Raw genomic sequence first — 15,739 nt, 5'->3', positions numbered from 1 at the left:
AGAAGAAACTGGGCACATGTAGAAATAAAGAAACACTTATTGTTACTGCACTGCAGATTGTTTAATTAAGAAAGTATTAAACAAAACAGTGTCGTTCATTGTTTATTAAAATATCCCTCCACCTGTACCCTTGTGTTCGTTCAAGAGGGCGGGTGTTGCTCGGCTGACGGATCGCTCTGATGTCCAATCAGAGCGCAGAGACCGATGCGCACGGGTGCGCGCCGGAAGAGCGCGGCCGCCGCTGCATTGCCAGTGAGAGCAGCAGCACCAGCACACGGTGACGGGACTGAAATGGCGTAGCGTGCAGTCCACTGCCGCAGCAACGCAGCGGGGCCAGGCTCACTGAACATTTCAGAGCCTGGCCCGTTGTACTCCAACCAACGAGTATGATAGGGATGACTTTTCGCTCCAGTTCACTCGCTTCCATACCAGCACGAGATCACCGGAGACGGTAAGTGCACGATAAGCATTGACTTGTACTACAAGAGCTTGGCTTTGTCTAATCTTTGTGTTGCAGTTTCGCATTCCAGCACTTGCGTCACTAGGTAGATGGTCATGCATTGTGCAGGAGTCGAGATGCACATTATTTGATTGTGCATTCATATTCAACTTTTTTCCAGTCCTTCCATAAGTGCAGTAGAACTAATGGCTACATTGTTAAAGGAAAACGCAGATATTAATTAACCTGCTTTGTCTTATCAAAACAGTGGCCCTCATATGTCATAACCAGAAGAGAAAGGAACAGTCCGGAAAGGAACTCATGACCAGGTAGGTCAGTTTGTGCAGCAGAAATAACGCAAGATACTTCCTTTTTGGGATTAGGTATTGACACAGATTTAATTTGATTCAGCTTCAAAAGCTCTTGATATGATTCAATTCTGATTTACATTTGATTCAATTAATTTGGAGAATTATCAGGTTCCAGTAGTCTATCTTAACTAATTCTGTAAAATACACAAGCAACCCTGGCATTTGGTACATTACTATAATATTATAAGTTATAATAAGATGTCACTAACAGGTTCAGTAAAAATATAAAGAATGAATATGTGATATAGTACATAATATTTAGCATTTTAGTCATTTTCTTTCAAGATAACTGACCAGTTATGGACATGAAATGCCTTTCCTGAGGTAAATGTAATGTTATGTGACATAATCATTGTTTCTGTGGTTGAAACAATAATTAAGCGATTACGATTACGGTTTCTTCAACGTATATTCTGTCACTCCACATTAAATAAAAAGTATCAAAATGGTATTTATTGTTAGAATTTCATTCATTTGAAAACTTAAGACTGCTTCGTATCAAAAGTAACAAAGCATATTGTGATTATTGAATTGGAGGCTTGCAATAAATAATGTTTAGAGAAGTTTTGTTCATGCATCAGCAGAAAACAGCATAGACTAAAAGATCAATCTTTGGATTTAATAATCAATATCGGTACATCAAAATAAAAGATAGAGTAATCGATATTGTCATTGTTGGGCTTACTTCCTTGCCTTATCTGATCTGTTGCAGATGAGACCGTCTTGTCTTTGTTCTTCAAATTGCCCTCCATCCCGTCAAGTTGACCTTCCTCCAGCGTTATTTCAGGGAAGTGTTTGTTCAGCATATCAACTGTCCCTGGTCTATGAACATATCATCTCTGCACTTTGAAGATGACAACGGAAGTTGTTTTTAATCATGAAAGAACCATAAACTCTTCACGTGTCCAAACAACTTAAATAACAACACGATTGTGCCACAGTAAAGAACCATCGTCTGGTCATATTTGTTATAAATAAATCCAGTGGAGTATTTATGTAGTTGCAGGTTGAGTTAAAAGAAAGTGAAAATGGAAAGAGCAAAAGCGCACTTGATTTGCAGGTAAAACAAATGCACGTTTAAAAACTAAATCTTGCAAGCAAGATGAAGTAGCTTCATCCAGCAATTTTATTTTCTGCAGACTAAGTGCCTAGACGCGTCCCAGCTCCTGTCTCTCAATTGACTATTTCCATAACTTAGCTTAGCTTCAAACCTACGAGTAAAGCACTGCTTGGACATTTATTTAGTCTCTGAAAATGCCTGAAAATGAGACGACAAACTGTAGACAGAAAGCTCTCTTAAATGTTTTTTTTTCCTCTCATCTCTGAACTCATATTGGTGCTTTAGCAAAACCATGAACCATTCTTCATGTTCTCTATGTACTTGTACTGACATACCAAGATAGACAGTGGCACACTGACCCAAGCATTATAAATTTCACAGTTAAACCTTTCTAGTGGGGGTGGGGTGCTGGTGAGATGCAGGACATAATGAAATATAATTATTTTACTACCTCAGAAGTTACCACAGCTCAGACCCACACAGCAAGCTCTCTGATCAAACTATATTTGCATTTCTTTTTCTCGCTGTTACATAAATATAGTCATTGTCTGTCAAATAGTTTTGGTGGTCCGATAGAAGAGGAGTGATGATGTTTCTTCTCTTGTACATTACCTTATTAATAGGTGTAGGATTAAAAACGCATAGAGACCTTATAGTTCACTGGTTGTATATTTGTCCTATATGTTCTCCAGTCACTTTCATCCAGTAACATTCTCATGGTTATCCTTCTCATTAGGTCTGAAGAAAGGCAGAAGAATGGTTACATGTTAGGCCCTGGTCACAACGGTCGAAAATAGTTGCTAATAGTTTAGTATGTTTTTAATGTAACATCTCATAGATTATGGCAAGTTGGTTTCTGGGTATCTGACACAGCCTGTGCTCGATCCTTAGCTACAGTGCACTGTGAAAATAGGAAATTAACTTCATCTGTAAGGAGAAAATGCACCTAATGTTTGTTTCGTTTGTATAGTGGTTTCTATCATACGGATTGGTAGAAATAAAAGTGTTACGTACGCAGTAAGAAGAGTAGTGAGGCCTCAGTGTGGGAAATGTGCAATATTTGTTTATTTCCTTTGTCTTGTTTTGAGATGAATATGTATATTGTACAAACAAGTGACAAGTTGTTCGCAAAAACAACAAAATCACCAATGTCTTCCATTAAATGATGTATAGTTTCATCCGCTTGCTTTAAGGTGGCGGGATTTGTAGTGCCAGCATAAACGTGGCCATGCATGTACGGTAGCGATGCTTGCTGAGTTTAATAGTCGTAGTGACATTCAGTATATGCTCTAATAAAGTCGTTTAGAAAATAAAATTAGGCAGACAAAGATTTAGTTATAGTAACCACCATGGATGCAGCATCCACACCTGGATCGATTTGATTAAGAAGCGACTAGGTGAGTCATTTTCACTTGTTCAGAGTTAGTTTGTTTTAGTTTTTAATTGACAAACACGGTTGTTTATTCATGGGTAATCACTATTAGTTAATAATAATGTGTTGTAGCATGCTGAGGATTAGAACAATGGCGGTTGGTGTTGACGTGCGGCTAGCCATGCTGAAATACATGTATGTTTCAAAAGCACTGTGTGAGTTTGTCCTAGTTTGTACTGTAAAAAATTAAGTTCTGGGCCCAAAATAGTGATGGATCAAAACGAAGTCTCTAACGGGCAAAAAAAAGAAAAGAAAAAAAAAGAAGTCTTGTTAGCTTAGAAGATATGACATGTGTTGAAGAGTTTCATTCAATACCAGTTTCAAGATAAATCCTTATTATGGAAACAAAGACTTTTACTAAAATGGTACATCCTGAAAGTTTTTTATTTTGTGGTCTGTAATAATCAGACACAAAGGAGAATACAGTACTCTCTTCCTGATTAGAAAGGGTAACCTAGAACTGTGTTTGTATTCATACCTCTAATATTGCATTTTCCATCAGGTATTATTGTCTCAGACTAGAGCTGTGGGTAGATTATTCCTAGTAGCAGAAACTCTTGATTTTAAAGTAACATGTAAAATATTAAGTGGCATAAAGCAATTATCAAAGCATTGTAATGTAGATAAATACCTCAATGACTGGAATGCAAATATATTTTTAAATATACTCGAAGATATGCAAGCCATGATGTGTATTAAGTTCATGATTTAGAAGCAATAATCAGTTCATGCATGAATTATAGTGTCAGAACAGTTTAGTGGTGTTTGTGAAATAGAAATCTGTAGCATATTTGTGATAGTGGTAAGTGTTTTATCCAGAACATCCCATCGCTCATACGGAACTATATACATTTCATAGAACAAAACAGCCCCATTTTTCACGGACACCAAATAAATATGTGAAGGTAGCACTGAGGGTGTGATAAATATTAATATAAAGAACTAGGCCCTATAATATATATATATATATATATATATATATATATATATATATATATATATATATATATATATATATATATATATATATATATGCAGGGCCTATGCCCTTCTATTGAATTTGCATGTTTACATGCAAACCATTGTGAAATGCACATAAGCTGTATGCTTATTTTCATTGTCAGCAATATAAGCAGTGTTCTGGGTAGTAGTTTGAGACACTCTGGTGATTCATTATATCAGTGAATCCTGGGTAAATAAAATGTACCACAATACATCCACAAAACCGAGGATCCATTTGGGAATTTACATGTATTTTTAATAAGAGTGCAAAAAATAACATTTGCTGATGCATGGTAGAAGTGGATAACAAATGTTTTGTGCTGCATGCAATAATTGAGCTTGGCTTGAACATATTTATGCAGAAATGTGATAACTAAATCTATGAGTGGACCAATGTTGTGACTTTCTTTTTCAAATGCATGAAATCCCAAAGGTTTATCTCTACTGTAAATTATTCACAGGTGTATTCATTAAGAAATGTTTCTTTTTGGATTTGAATGTTGTATGATGAAAATGAAATTGTTACGAGTCTGTGATTCAAGAGGCAAAGTCGGATACAATACGTTTCAAGCAAAGCCTTAACAATTGTGAGTTTAAATGGAAAAAACATAAATAAAATTTGACAGCTTATTCTTGTTCAATGCAAATAATGCAGTTTATATGCTTTGCTGACCTGATTTGTTGCCGATTTAGCCTCTGAATGTGGAACTCGATATTTAGTCTGATCTATGCACTACAGATGCACCCCGCATGATTTTGTACAAAATATTACATTTTAGCAATAAAAAAGCAGCATGGTGCCAATCATAAAATGTGTTTCCTTTCTTCAGTGTTATACTTTTCGGTAGTGTAAGAGATCACAGACATTTTTCCTGCAATATTACAGTTTTTTTTATTTATTTATCATAATATATCTCTGAACAATGTAAATAAAGAAATGCAACATATAACCAAGCTAGTTAATATTTCACACATTAATCATTTTTGAAGAACCAAACTCCTATTCAATACATCATAAAAATATATAAATACTTTATTACAACACTGTTACAACAAGAAAGCTGTACATATTCCACACCTGCCATTTTTTTTAGTTTACATTGTGTGTGGACAATTTTTCCATCATTCCCTCCACAATCTTCACCTGCTTCAGTTGAGCTTCTAAATGCTGCTTCAGCTAGAAAAAGGAGAAAGAAAATCCACAATGTTCAATCCAACTAAGCTGACCTAAAATATAATTTAATAGAATATGATGTTGCTCTCCTTCTGTACAATAAGCAGTGAATGCATGAGTACATAAATACAAACCTCGTTAATATTTTTGTCAATGAGTCTGTGTTTGAAGTTGATTTTGGAGGCTTTAACACATGTGCCACTTTTTAGCATGTAACTAAAAAAAAAAAAACATTTGTTCAAATAAAAAATATGGCTGTCATAAAAAAAAAAAAAGATATATAACCATTAAACCATGCAAATCCTATGATTTATATTAAGGCAATTCTGTTAGTGTGCACATTATTATTATAAACTACTCCCACCAGTTGATGAGCTCTTTTCGTAAAAGGAAGAGATTTCGTAAAGCAGACAGGTGCTCTGGGGTGGAGTGAAGAACCAGGCCAACAGTACCATGGCAACCAGCACAGTGAAGGACCTGGTAGGTGCTACAGATAGAGAAATCACAATGGGACATCCAAAACACATGCTGGACGTGAGCTGAAGCGGCTGAGATCAATAGAAAGCAATACTCACGAGGAAGCCAGTTTACCCTTCAAACTCATATCCAGCTTTTTATTCACCCTCACATCCTCAGTAACATCTGCAAAGAGAAAAATTGTAATGTCTTTGCAGAGATTATTACAACACACGTACCCACCCACGTGTTTGGTGTATTTTGCAATCCTTTTCATGGCTGAATCTATATCTGCACCGTTTTTTAGTCTGCATGCTTTTAAAATGAGGTAAATTACAACTTACTCAAACAAATGATACTCTGGAGGCTCTGGACTTCCCCGCAGATGCCGAGAGAGTCTCCAAGCACTGTGTTGCATGTCATGCATTGGAGAACACTGCAATTCCTATAGTCTACCCTACACATTTCTGTTTCCGTCACTGCTCTTAGCTGATCTGCAATTGAACTAGTCTGTGTCGAGTCACATGGACCGATATCATAAGAGCTTTCGAGCAAACTTCGAGTGCTGTTCGACATCGTTAGCTAGTAGCTACTTTTGTCCTTGTTCTGCTCTCACACAAGTTCAAAAGACGCAACCACGTTAATTAATTTATTGGCTTGAACTCTAGGTGGCGCCCAAAACCACTCAATCAAACCCCGCTTTTGCCTAAGCCTTTCAGCCAATCAAAACCAACGAGACATAAACGCCACTTCTTATTGGGTGTAGTGCAGTGTCGTCATGGGCTTCTCAACCAATCATGTAACGGAAAGGGCTGTTTTTGAAATACGGTTATTTCATTTTTCAAACGGCAAATCCCACCTAAACAAACCGATCTGTATACCAGTGAGAGGATCAACATTACGTTATATTTCTGCATTTGGCATTCAGATTATCCACAATATGGATTTGGACTCGCTTAAATATGCGGAATTGCAGCGCCTCGCTAAAGAAGTTGGAATGAAAGCGAATATGAAGGTAAATCGAGTTTACTAAGTAACGTTAGGCTAACTTATAAGTGATGCAGTGCTGTTTGCATGCTGCTAACCCATGTGTAGGCTACTAAATGATCTGCATTATATTCACACACATATGTATATATATATATTGTATTTTAACTCTTACTTTGTGGCTGTATGTTTTCTTTTTTTTCTAAATGCTTGGTTTTAATTGCTTTTAGGCTGAAAAACTATTGAAAGCTTTAAAAGAGCACTTTTCAAAACAACAACAGCATACATCGGAAAATGTGAGTAATATCTTTGTTTATTGTTACCCATAATCTGTTCGAAATGTGAAGATTTGTAATAACAGAAGCAGCACTGCATTGTTTGTAGGGGAATGATGTAGCCGACGCGCACGACGATGCTGTCCCGCCCGTTGACGCGCAAAGCGCGCACACGGCAACGTTTGTGACCGAGCGCCGAGGAAAAGGACGCACTGCCAAGAGAAAGCTCAGTGACTCCCCACCTGTCACTGCTCAGGTATACACGAGCATATGTACAAAACAGATATTTTATTCTAATTTATAAACGTTATGTAATTTTGTAATGAATTGTTTTTAATATGTAATATTTAGATTGAAGAAAAGCCGGCACAAGAGGAGAGCCGAAGGGGCTCCAAGAGAAGGAAGGTGTCCTCAGCCAAGAACACACAGACTCTGATTCCACCTGAAATCTCTACTAAAGAGGATACTGTGGAGAAAGCTCTAGAATCTGGGGAAACCAATCCAGACTCTGAAGATGCTTCTACGGAGCCGAGTGTGAAAGGTGAGGCTTGAAGAATTATACTCAATTTCAAGTTACTCGTGGAGAGTAGATATTATCAATCATCCTTTTAATTACAATCTAATAGATAAGGGAGTTGAGGAGGTTTTTTATTAGTTTGTGTTTGTACAGTGTATGCGGTGATGACTTTTAAAATGTATATCTTGCAGGTGTGGGGAGAAGAACCGTGGGTAAAATCCCCCGTCATGAAGGTCTGATGAAGAGGAAACCTACGCTGCGGCCGACAACTCCTAGTAATACGATCCTTCCAACTATATGTGTGAAAAGAAAATATATTTTCCAGTTCCTGTAATATTCAAATGACAGTTTCTTGTTTAGATGACTGTTGCGTCTGAGCTCATTTAAGATTTGTAACCAAATATTCTGAGCTCTGCCCTTCAGTAATGCATTTGCAAATCTCCATTTCCCAGATTTCAAAAAACTCCATGAGGCTCATTTCAAAAAGTTGGAGTCCATCGATTCTTATGTGCAAAGGAAGAACAAACAAATGGAGGTGATCAGGAATTCAGTCAAGGAGCTGAAGGTAACAATTACCTTTTTGTTAATTGAAATAAAGCTAAAATAAAATAGAAATATTAGATGAAAACTGAAATTAAATGAAAATGTATTAATTTTGCTTTGGCAACTTACTGAAAATATTTGAAACAAGCTTAAGTTGATGCACTAAAATAACAAACACATAAAGCTAAATATAAACATTAAAGTATGCTAATTCAAAATAGCGTATGAATTAAACTATAATAGTACAAAAAAACACTAGTTTGAGCATTTTGGAGTTCACACTTTATTTTGAGTTCCAAGGGTTTTATTTATTAGTGGTTTATATATTTATTTATTTATTTATTTTTGTGATTTTAGACACTGTCAGAAAAGACGCTGAAGAAATCAGTCGAGACAAAGGCTCAAACTGTAAGTCACCAAACAACTCCTGTCAGCTGTCAGGATTCACTTTTTGAATTCGCACACATCCTGATCATAAATTTGTGTCAAATATTTTTTGATTAAATTGACATATTGAGACTTCAGATGCAAAAGCCTCTAAGTGCGTCTAAAAATTTTGTTTAATATTAACATTTTTATCAGGCTCCTATGTATAGGTTTCTACCGAAGTACCGGCATTTCTGAATGGGCTGAGACTGGGATTTAGTGAGTTTGAAGTGAAAGGATTTGATGAACGTATACTATATGCGGAGAGCATTCACTCAATATTATCATCTCATTTTTGACAGTGGTGGCTTTTAGAGACTTTTGCATCGGAGGTCTTCATATATCTTTTCTAAACCAATGGAAAGAAATCTCACATCTTGTTGAATGACAGTTCTATTGTGTCTCTGGAAGAGGTTGACCTGAATCATAAGCAAGCTTTGGTATTGTCTCCCATTAGAAGGCGCCTTCTAGCCGAGCATCTCTCTTCAGTCCTGGAGTGCAGGAGAAGAAACCGGTGCCAGAAAGACGCAGGCTCACTCAGCAGACTGCCAGCAAGTCTGCACTGAAGGACAGCGCCACCTTCAGGCCAACCGTCCTCACCACCAATAAAATCAATGTCAGGTAAATACATCAGTATGCTTTAATCCGCTTACATTTATAATGATTTTAGTATTGAGATCAAGTTAAATATAGGTGCTAAAGCAAAGCATTGACAAAGTGACTTTTCACCTAACTGCTGCGTTTCTGTCTCTAGGTTCTCAAAGGCCACTCAGGATAACGAATACAAGCGTTCTCTGGTAAAGACTCCAGCTCGTATGTCACCTCTTGTCCCTCTCACCTCCACTCCGGGGAGAAAATCTGATGTTCATACCAAACCTGAACTTAATAAAAGTGTCAACACCATCAATAAAACACCTGGTATGGGTAATGCCATTGTGTTGCGCTAATCATTTTTATAACTGTGATTTTTATGAAGCAATGGTTTCATTTGTTGTTGGTTTTTGCAGGAGTTACTCCGTTTGTTTTTAATGGGAACAACAGCATGTCAGTCACACCTGGTACCACCAACAAGAGTAAATTTGATCTGAAGGCCAGTCTCTCTCGTCCACTCACCTACAAACCACACAAAGGTTTGTCCACACTCAGACAAACATAATGTAATGCCTGGGACTAATGTGTCAGGCACTCCTTTCTTGGAATTGAATCTTGTATCTGCTTGCTATTCATTGTCATCTTTAATTTCTGCAGGAAAACTGAAGACTTTCGGAGCTGCACAGGAGAACACAGAACTTAATAAATCTCAGACTGTTCCTTCACACCAGAAAAACTATAAACAGCGCCAAGTTCAAACCAGGTTAGATGCTTATTTTGGTTATGCATTGAGAGATGCAATACTGTTCAAAAGGTTGGGCTCATTAAGATTTTTTTTTAATTTAGCAAGGATGCATTAAAGGGATAGTTCACTTTGAAATTTAATTTTTGATATGTTTTAGCTTACCTCAAGGGCATCCAAGATGTAGGTGTCTTTGTTTCCGCAGTAGTTTCAATTTTGATATTTTTAGGTCAAACCGTTCTTGTCTGTCAGTCATATAATGCAGGTCTATGGTCACTGGCTCAAAACACAAGCACAGAGTCCAAATTAAAACAATTCCCCATCGTCCAAATGAAACAATTCCCCATCATAAGTACACATTGATGGCCTAAGACACGAAACGAGCGGTTTGTGTGAGAAAACGAACAGTATTTATATCGTTGTTATCTCTTGAACACAGCACACGTCCAAATGATCTGACGGCGCGGGCGGGTATAGATATATAAATAGATGTCGCCTTGGCTACTGCAGTTCATTGGAACGAAACCGTAGCCAAGCGACATCTAGTGTATATATCTATACCCGCCCGCTGGCGTCAGATCATTTGGACGTGTGCTGTTTTCAAGAGATAACAACGATATAAATACTGTTCGTTTTCTCACACAAACCGCTCGTTTCGTGTCTTAGGCCATCAATGTGTACTTATGATGGGGAATTGTTTAATTTGGACGATGGGGAATTGTTTTAATTTGGACTTTGTGCATGCTCTTTGAGACAGTGACCATATACCTGCATGAAATGACTGACAGACAAGAACGGTTTGACCTAAAAATATCAAAATTGAAACTACTGCGGAAACAAAGACACCTACATCTTGGATGCCCTTGAGGTAAGCTAAAACATATCAAAAATTAATTTCAAAGTGAACTATCCCTTTAAATCGATCAAAAGTGGCAGTAAAGACAGTTATGATGTTTCTTTCTGTTTCTATATATTGATATGCTGTTAACCAACATTTTATATATATATATATATATATATATATATATATATATATATATATATATTTAAATGTTTTCAACACTGATAGTAATAAGAAATGGTTCTTTAGCACCAACTCAGCATATTAGCATGATTTCTAAAGGATCATGTGCAAATTCAGCTTTGCCATCACAGGTGTAAATTACATTTTAAAATGTAATAGAAAATAGTTTTTAAATGGTAATAATATTTTATAGTATTGCTGTTTTTATATTGCATTTGGAGAACATGAGACTTCAAGAACTTTAAAAAAAAATCTCACCGACCCCACTTTAAACTGTAGGGTGCATTTAAATTTGATCTGTCTAACAGACTGAAATAACTTTATCTCATTGAATATGCTTTACCTTTTTTAACCTTCAGAGAGGAGCGACGTGCCAAGCACACAGTAGACCGAAAACAGAAGAAAGAGAATATGCTGGGTGCCAGACGAGGCCTGGTCATGGCCTAAATCCATTGTCTTTTCTGTTTTGCTATTTTAGACACTCACTGTACATGTTAACTTTTGTCTGTTTTGTTCCAAACTTTTTTACTCTTCTGTAAACATCTGTTTATTAACATAGGTTAATGTGCGGTGAGGTTATCAAACAAAATCTTTAATTTCTTCAATCCATTTATAGATGATTTTATATCTTAAACATTATTTTTGATTTATGTGTGAAGAGATGCCCTGGTGAATTGTATTTGGTATGAATTGGTTACATTTGTACTGGGACAAAAACAGTAGTCACTTAAAACATTGGTCACACAAAATGTCTTTGAACTTGAGCGATATTCATAAATTATCATTTTGTACTTCTTTGTCCTTCATGTGGTCATTTTTTGTGTGTATATATGTGTATGTGTTAAAGATATCGGCCTGCAAAAAATACATCCAATGATTTTTTTTTTTTTTTTTTACAAAGTTTTTATTAATAAAACGTTTGTCATCTGTGATTGCTGAATCCTCTTTAATCCAATTAGACCTCAGGGTTTCTCTTGTAAAGCTCATATGCAAACTCCTCTGTGTGGGCAAGGTCGTTACACAGACCAATGAAGTCGATCTCCAGCTGAAATGGACCGTCTGCTTTGTCCCCCAGTGTAAAACCAATACTCTTTACCTAAGAGCATACAAACAAGGTTTGAATCTGAGGTATGATGAATTTGCACCACAATACTCTCATAAATGTATCATCAGTGGAAATAGAAGGATAAATGATTAGATGCTCATATCAATTACTAGGTAAACTATGAGGAAATAAAGTCATGCTGACCTTATCTAACCAGAGGACATGCTGGTTATCCTGTATTCTTCCCCGACTGGAAAGGAAAAACTTGGAGAATGGGATCTGTAAGATAGTGATGATTTTACAATTAACAAGCAAGAGATCTGGACTGTACAAATGTTTGGGGCACAGTACGGTTTTCTGAAAGAAGTCTCATACTCACCAAGGCATTTATTTGATCATAAATACAGTAAAAACAGTAATGTGAAAATTTTATTAAAAATTATTTGAATGAAATTTCCCATACCAGGACTATGTATCAAAGCTCTAATGAACTATATATAGACAGATGCCATTAGAACTGTCAAAATATTACAATTTATATTTTTATATATTTATCACTGATATATTATCAGTTGAAAACAGTAAATATTTTTGTAGAAACAGTGGTACATTATTTTCAGGATTCTTTGATGTAAGTTCAAAAGAACAGCATTTATTTGAAAAGGAATTTTTGTAACAATGTAAGTCTTTACTGTCACTTTTGATCAATTTAATGTTTCCTTGATGAATAAAAGTATCTTACTGACCCCAAACTTTTAAATGTAGTGTAAAACAGATTCATTTAAATGCACTTTCATATGACCTGCAGATGAAGTGTCTCTAGATTTCCATTCATGTAAAATTCTTAAGACATGCCTTAACATCCTGCCAGTAGGGTCCCCCTCTAGTATAGAGGAAGTAACTGTAGATGTCATCTCTCTGATGAGAAAAGAAGGTCTCAGCAGACACGTTTACCATCCACGGTCTTCCATCTCCCCGGATCCGCATATGTAAAGTGTTGAAACTTGACCAGTCATATGTTTTTTTTCTGTCAAATGAGGCCTGCAGCAGAGAGGAATATTATAAGGTCAAATAACATGTTATTTCCCCTTTATGGCTGAATTTAAAACTATGTAAATTTATGCAAATAAACTCTAAAGCTGTGTTTCTAATTTCTAATGTTTTCTAATAACTTGCAACTCATGAATTACAGTGTTTCAATGTACTTCCATCATAAATTGTACAATTCTAAATTGAAGACACACCTATACAATACCGTTCAAATGTTTGGGGTCAATCAGACTTTTTTAAAAGAAATCAATACTTTTATTCAGCAAGGATGCATTATTAAATTGATCAAATGTGACGAAGACATTTATAATGTTTTAAAAGATTTCTGTTTCAAATTAAAGCTGTTCTTTTGAATGCTCAATTCATCAAAGAATCCAGTTTTTTTTTTTATCAGTTTTCACAAAAACATTAAGCAGCACAACATTGTTTTCAACATTGATAATAATAATAATAATAAATGTTTCTTGAGCAGCAAATCAGCATATTAGAATGATTTCTGAAGGATCATGTGACACTGAAAACTGGAGTAATGATGCTGAAAATTGCTGGAAATAGCTTTGATCACAGCAATAAATTATATTTTAAAATAGAAAACATTTATTTTAATATTTCACAATATTACAGTTTTTCTGTATTTTTGATCAAATAGATGCAGCCTTGGTGAGCATAAGAGACTTTACTTTATTTAAAAAATGTACTGACCCCAAACTTTTGAACGGTATTGTAAATCCAAGATTCTGTCTAAACCTTGTTTTCATGTCATTTGTGTCAGTTTAATGCACAATAGAAAATATAATTTTGTCATTATATTACAAATTCATTTAAACTATTTCATCCTAGTTATTCTCATTAATAACCTTAATCCCCACTGAAAAAAAGTCCTGTAGAAAGCTCAGCCTTTATTTATTATTAAACCAAGCAGACAGCAAGAAAAGAATTGAATAAGACATCTGAAATGTGATGAATAAGTAATCAGATTATGGATCAGACAGAGAGATGTACTGACCAAAGGTTGTTTGGAGCGCAGAGTGCAGTATCCACTGTATCGAGTCTCTCCATCACGAGGAGGCGTGGAGCACAAAGACCCGTACAAAAAACACGTGGTGTTGTTCTTTCCCAGTTTGGTGTATGCCACACTATGGCCCCCAATTTCCTGATCAGATGACACGACCCACTGATCGAGACTCTCCGGCCCACGGAACTCCCACTGGACACGGGTCTGTTCCAGCATGTGCTCTAGTAATGGCCTTCCTTCTGGTCCAGTCCAGCGTTGGACAAACTCATCCTTCAACAATCCAATGTGCTTCTTGATACCCTCCACACCTTTGGAGAAATCAAAGTGTATCTTTTGCCAAGGCCAACGGGTGTCCGGGGGCTGCCCCGGTCTCCGGTAATCTCGTTCAAAGACGCTCCTGGTGCTCAGTATAGCTGAGCATCCGAGCGTAGATGGAAATAACAGTGGCTGCCTGTGAGTGACTCCATAAACTCCTGACAGAGCTTTTAATGCTTTCCTCGATACAGCCATTTGGCAGCTCTTGTGACCAGATCAGTAGAATATGCTGAAAAAATTAAAACAACATATGTAATGAAAATGAAGTGCCTTTATATATTTACTGTCATATAACATACGGTTGATCTTCTGGATTCAAATGTTTTCACTTTTTAAATTGGGCTCTAGGGAACCCCAGGGAGTTGAAAATGTAAAAATAAATTAAAAATTAAAAAGAATCGAATAAATAAATACATTAAAGTAAACAACTAGATAATAATTAGAGTAAAAATAAATAATACATTTTAGATTAAAATAATTAAGTAAACAATAAAATTGGGATTAAATTAAATGAGTAAAAACCAAAAATGAGATTTAAATGCATAATACATGTAACAGTGCAGTACTATAGTGGGTATAAAAACTTAATTGATTGATTCAAGATATTTTCCAATTCATATTTTAAATTGGTATGGTACATGGTATGTCCATTTGAATTAGCTTAAATTGGGTCTTTATACATGAAAACATACGGCTGCCCTTTAAATTTTAGCACTATCATGCATAAATGGGGGTCCGTGGAATCTAAAAGATTGAAAACCCCTAGTCTAAAGAGCACCACAGTAGTACAATAACATGTAAAAAGCCCCTGAAAATCTTACATGTAAAAAGCCCCTGAAAATCTTTCAGCCATCTCTCTTTTTTTCTTTTCTTTGCAAACACTTACACGTTCACTTGACTGTAATGAGCAATGGGACTGGATGACATTCAGAAGTCATACATGAAAAAGCCACTGCGTGATTGAATGTAAATGACAGTTATGTTACAGCTATATGCTACAAACACTGAGGGTGACCACATTTATCATATCTAAAACATAATTAAATAATAAACGTAAAATATGTCTTGAAAAGCAATTAATTTTTATTACTCATTTGTGCCATTGTAGTCCGTCATATAATCTGTCCTTACCTGAAACAAGCACACGTGCTTATGGTCCTACCGCCACCAAATATCTCTCGCAGGTGATTCCCATCCACATCACATTTAGTGATTAACAAATAATATTATAATTTAGGCTAAATAAATGTATACATATTATGTACAATTAACAAA

General features: G+C 35.9%; 3 protein-coding genes and 1 long non-coding RNA gene across 5 annotated transcripts; 2 read left to right on the top strand and 2 right to left on the bottom strand.

Annotated features, from left to right (window-relative positions):
- The first annotated feature begins 226 nt into the window (after window positions 1-226).
- On the top strand, window positions 227-3,540 carry LOC311279690. Its single transcript, XR_014625580.1, has 3 exons — window positions 227-451; window positions 708-768; window positions 1,523-3,540. It is a non-coding gene; the product is annotated as an uncharacterized lncRNA (long non-coding RNA).
- Window positions 3,541-5,234: 1,694 nt separating this feature from the next.
- oip5 (opa interacting protein 5) lies at window positions 5,235-6,619 on the bottom strand. Its single transcript, XM_084391243.1, has 5 exons — window positions 6,279-6,619; window positions 6,054-6,120; window positions 5,843-5,965; window positions 5,613-5,694; window positions 5,235-5,481 (listed from the first exon to the last, which is right to left on the bottom strand). Exons 1-5 carry the CDS (start codon window positions 6,508-6,510, stop codon window positions 5,395-5,397), a joined length of 591 nt encoding a protein of 196 aa, XP_084247369.1. The 5' UTR covers window positions 6,511-6,619; the 3' UTR covers window positions 5,235-5,394.
- A 98-nt stretch (window positions 6,620-6,717) lies between these two features.
- Window positions 6,718-11,971, top strand: nusap1 (nucleolar and spindle associated protein 1). Of its 2 annotated transcripts, XM_084391240.1 has the most exons (12): window positions 6,718-6,949; window positions 7,152-7,217; window positions 7,306-7,452; window positions 7,548-7,737; window positions 7,905-7,988; window positions 8,166-8,278; window positions 8,614-8,664; window positions 9,140-9,303; window positions 9,437-9,600; window positions 9,690-9,812; window positions 9,931-10,036; window positions 11,399-11,971. In XM_084391240.1, exons 1-12 carry the CDS (start codon window positions 6,875-6,877, stop codon window positions 11,484-11,486), a joined length of 1,371 nt encoding a protein of 456 aa, XP_084247366.1. In that variant the 5' UTR covers window positions 6,718-6,874; the 3' UTR covers window positions 11,487-11,971. The 2 variants fall into 2 exon arrangements, with proteins under 2 accessions (XP_084247366.1, XP_084247367.1); XM_084391241.1 differs by lacking the exon at window positions 8,614-8,664 and having other exon boundaries at window positions 6,768-6,949.
- On the bottom strand, window positions 11,917-15,736 carry ndufaf1 (NADH:ubiquinone oxidoreductase complex assembly factor 1). Its single transcript, XM_084391242.1, has 5 exons — window positions 15,596-15,736; window positions 14,141-14,693; window positions 12,940-13,125; window positions 12,289-12,363; window positions 11,917-12,135 (listed from the first exon to the last, which is right to left on the bottom strand). The coding sequence occupies exons 2-5, from the start codon at window positions 14,657-14,659 to the stop codon at window positions 11,995-11,997; spliced, it is 921 nt and encodes a 306-aa protein (XP_084247368.1). The 5' UTR covers window positions 14,660-14,693; window positions 15,596-15,736; the 3' UTR covers window positions 11,917-11,994.
- Between the last annotated feature and the right edge of the window lie 3 nt (window positions 15,737-15,739).

The sequence above is a fragment of the Rutilus rutilus genome, assembly GCF_951802725.1.
Source record: "Rutilus rutilus genome assembly, chromosome: 20".
Taxonomy (NCBI): domain Eukaryota; kingdom Metazoa; phylum Chordata; class Actinopteri; order Cypriniformes; family Leuciscidae; genus Rutilus; species Rutilus rutilus.
The sequence above is the reverse complement of the archived record's forward strand: the minus strand, read 5'-3'. Positions and strand labels throughout refer to the sequence as shown.